The sequence below is a fragment of the Eurosta solidaginis genome, chromosome X (genome assembly GCF_040869045.1).
Source record: "Eurosta solidaginis isolate ZX-2024a chromosome X, ASM4086904v1, whole genome shotgun sequence".
Lineage (NCBI taxonomy): Eukaryota > Metazoa > Arthropoda > Insecta > Diptera > Tephritidae > Eurosta > Eurosta solidaginis.
In genome coordinates this window covers 8010857-8014390 of record NC_090324.1, presented here as the reverse complement: position 1 = coordinate 8014390, position 3534 = coordinate 8010857, and the positions used below count along the sequence as shown (strand labels likewise).

At 34.5% G+C, this 3534-nt stretch overlaps 1 protein-coding gene across 1 annotated transcript; it reads right to left on the bottom strand.

Annotated features, from left to right (window-relative positions):
- Nucleotides 1-548: 548 nt before the first annotated feature.
- On the bottom strand, nucleotides 549-1774 carry LOC137234772 (RRP12-like protein). The gene is made up of 2 exons (XM_067758193.1): nucleotides 970-1774; nucleotides 549-681 (listed from the first exon to the last, which is right to left on the bottom strand). Exon 1 carries the CDS (start codon nucleotides 1772-1774, stop codon nucleotides 1337-1339), a length of 438 nt encoding a protein of 145 aa, XP_067614294.1. The 3' UTR covers nucleotides 549-681; nucleotides 970-1336.
- Nucleotides 1775-3534: the final 1760 nt, after the last annotated feature.

Sequence of the window (3534 nt, the reverse complement as noted above, 5' to 3'; positions counted from 1 at the left end):
AGGCACACTGCTCTTTACCTTACGAATGTTTGCTAATAACTCACACGAAAAACTGAAAACGATGCTGCATTTGAGATTATTAAGATAATTTACCGTGCAAATTGAATTAGTCGATTTACAAAAGAAAACGATTATTTTATTATCAACTGGACTCATGTCAGTATTATTATTAACAAAAAAACTAAAAAAGAAATTTCATATTTTTGCCAATGATTTGATTAAATTTTTTCGAATACGGTTTTAAGAATGCTTGCTTGAATGGAAATACCTGTAGCTTACTAAAATTGCAATAATTTCAATGATTTCGAAAATGTACTTTTGCCAATTTCAATAAACGGTTCAAATATTGTATCCACATATGCTTACGCAGTTGCTAACTAATTCAAATCCCTTATTTAAATAATGATATGGGACTGCATTTATTACAGTTTATATAATGTTATTTAATTTTATTTTCTGCTTATCATTTTTGATTTATAACTCATTAGCTTAACAGCAAGATAACTTTAAAATATACAATATAAGTAAGTATATGGATATACATTTTTTGCGTTATGCAGTTTTTCATAATTATATTATTTTTTGTAAGGCTTGGCAACTTTATGTTTAACAACTTTCAACGCGACTTTGCGTTCACTATTTACGATATTTTTCAATGTGTGTGTGTGTTTTGCTCGTTTTCTAGAAAGAAATATAAAAAGACATATAAAACATATATCGAACTTGTAAAAGATTATCACATATTCATAGTTTTGCTACTCGGCTTAATCTAAGTTGGACATAAACTTAAAAAAAATACATACATACAAAGCTCCAGAAAAAAAGTAAAAATGCTTCCAAAACAATCCCGAAATGTTACGAAACTACACCGCTCATTTCGTCATAGCGATTTCTTTCAATAACAGAATTCAACCTTATTTCAAATTCTTTAGCCACTGATTTGGCTTTGCAGTATATAGTAAATCTAACCTTTTATTTAGCGTATTTCGACTGAGCGGTATATATGCAAATAGATCGAGTTTGCCTTTTTTCTTCATATCGCCTTTAGCTTTCTAGTATATTTACTACCACATATGCACCACCTGCTGTAGATTTTCCCGATTTGTCCGACTTTGCTGAGTAGCCAGACTTCATAGATATTGCATCATTTCTAGCACCACTTAATGGACGATGTATACCCTTGCCACCGGCTATATACTTCAAAGTATTCGTTTTACCCGAGCGCATACTTATGGCATCTGTTGCTTTACGTTTGCGGCTTGTAGTGGGGTGCTCTTCTTCTGCAAGAGTTGACAAATTGTTATATTATTAAAAAAAGCAGTAATATTTTATAAAATCATAGTGCCATAACATCGCTGTAGTCAACATCCATGCCACGTTTAGGGGCTTTCTTAATTGTAGTACCAGCGTCACCATCGTCATCGGTATCGTCGCTTGTGCTGCCACTGACATCGCCACCAGGTACAGCTTTATCACTTATAATCAGTCTTCCATCTTCTTCGGGTAAATCAGAATCTGAATCTGCTAGTATGTCATCAATGCTGCAAGGAGATTCAGAATCTTCATCATCGTTCTTATCCTTCTCATTCAACTGTTTTCTATTTTCACGTCGCATTTGCTTCCGTATTTTCTTGAGACGTCGATGTGTTACTTCAACATAGCTTGGTACAAATTTAATTAATTCTTCATCAGTGAAACTTATGCAAGTTTTTTTTAACAAATAACCAATTTGTATTCGACAAACGCGTTTGGTGTCTTGGGCCATAGCTGACATTGATTTAATCTTAAATTGTAAACAAAGACATGTAATCAAACATGGCAAGCATTGCTGTAAGATACTTACAATTGTCTCCAAATGATTTGCAACCAATGCTTGCGGCTTGTCCCCGCACTTTTTGTACCAAAAATACTAAAATCTGTTCCATAAAAAATAATATGAATTGAATGTAGCACCCCTGGCACCTTCACGCAACAACAGTAGCAACCAGGAACGTTCTAACAGCACTTCACCCTCGCTATTTGTTAGTGGTATAATGCGGAAAAAATTTTCCGGCCCCATTGATTGTATTGCTGCAATTATGGAATGCTCAATTTGTATGCGCATTGAGCTTTGAGTATCACGCAATTCACTCTGGTCATCCAAGAGAAGAGGTGAAAGATTAAAAAAAAATAAATGTAAGGCGCGATAACCTCCGAAGAGATCTAAGGCCAAGCTTCTCTTCCAATTTGCGTCGTGCTCTCTTGATTTTCCCTACAAATTGGCCGGACGGGATCTAAATGTTTTATGCCGACTCCGAACGGCATCTTCAAGGCAGATGAGTTTTCACTAAGAGCTTTTCATGGCAGAAATACACCCGGAGCGCTTGCCAAATATTGCCGAGGGGCGACCCCGCTTAGAAAAATTTTCTTCTAATTGAAAAACCTTATTTCTAAAATTTTTGATGTTGCTGTTTTCCGGAGCACTCATTTTGCTTTTTTTTATCAGTATTTTGCTCTTCTTTATTGCCAGTAAGTTTTCAAAAATGTTGTATTGCGAATACCGCGAGTTTTATAACGAAAATATAAAAAGAAGCGCCAAGATAGGTGTTCAAACACACAAGAAATATTGATAGTTTACAAAAATGTTTTATCGTTGAAATTTGAAGCTTATAGCTGTTAAAATGGGGTAGAAATTGCGAAAAGTTTCTTATCTGAACAATCGGTTGTATGAGATATATACTATATATACAACCGATCTCTGTGATTTTTTCAGACAACAATATATGCTATATACGTAAGTATTCGGTGAAATTTGAAGCTTCTAGCTGTTAAAATGGGGCTAAAATTTGCGAAAATATATATATATATACTATATATATTGATCTTGATTTGATGTATAATTCTACGGATTCGTTTGTTGCTATTCATCAAAACATACGTAGTCTTCGGCAAAATTTTGATTTATTGTTATGCAATCTAGAGATGCTTAAAAACTATCCCGACGTAATACTTTTGTCTGAAATCTGGATATACTCCCACGAAATTCATGATTTCACTATACCTGGTTATAATTTTTTCGCGAACACTAATGACAGTTATTCTCCAGGTGGTGTTGGAGTTTTTGTTCGGGATATGTATGAGTGTGATTATTTTGAATGCAATCTCACAAGTGCTGACATCCTAAAGGTTTCAATAAGTATTTCCGGTGCAGTCTTTACTTTTATATGTGTTTACAGGCTACATGCGATGCCTGTTCAGATATTTGTGGAAGAGTTCTCAAATCTTCTCCGTAGTGAAAATTCAGCCAATATTGTCATCTTAGGTGACTTTAATTTAGATATTCTTAACGCTAATCCTACCATAGATAGTTTCCTAAATCTAATGGCTGGTCATGGTCTAACATCGTATTTAAATGAACCAACTCGTAGTATGTCTGGAAGCTACTTGGATCACGTTTTCTGTCGTGTTAGTAATCATTTTCTCAGTAGTTTGCGTAGCCTAAATCTTGATGTCGGAATAACAGATCACACTATGACTGGTGTACTACTAAGCAAG

Excerpts from the sequence above, each read along its gene's own strand:
- LOC137234772 (XM_067758193.1), bottom strand. The coding sequence starts at position 1,774 with ATGTCAGCTATGGCCCAAGACACCAAACGCGTTTGTCGAATACAAATT.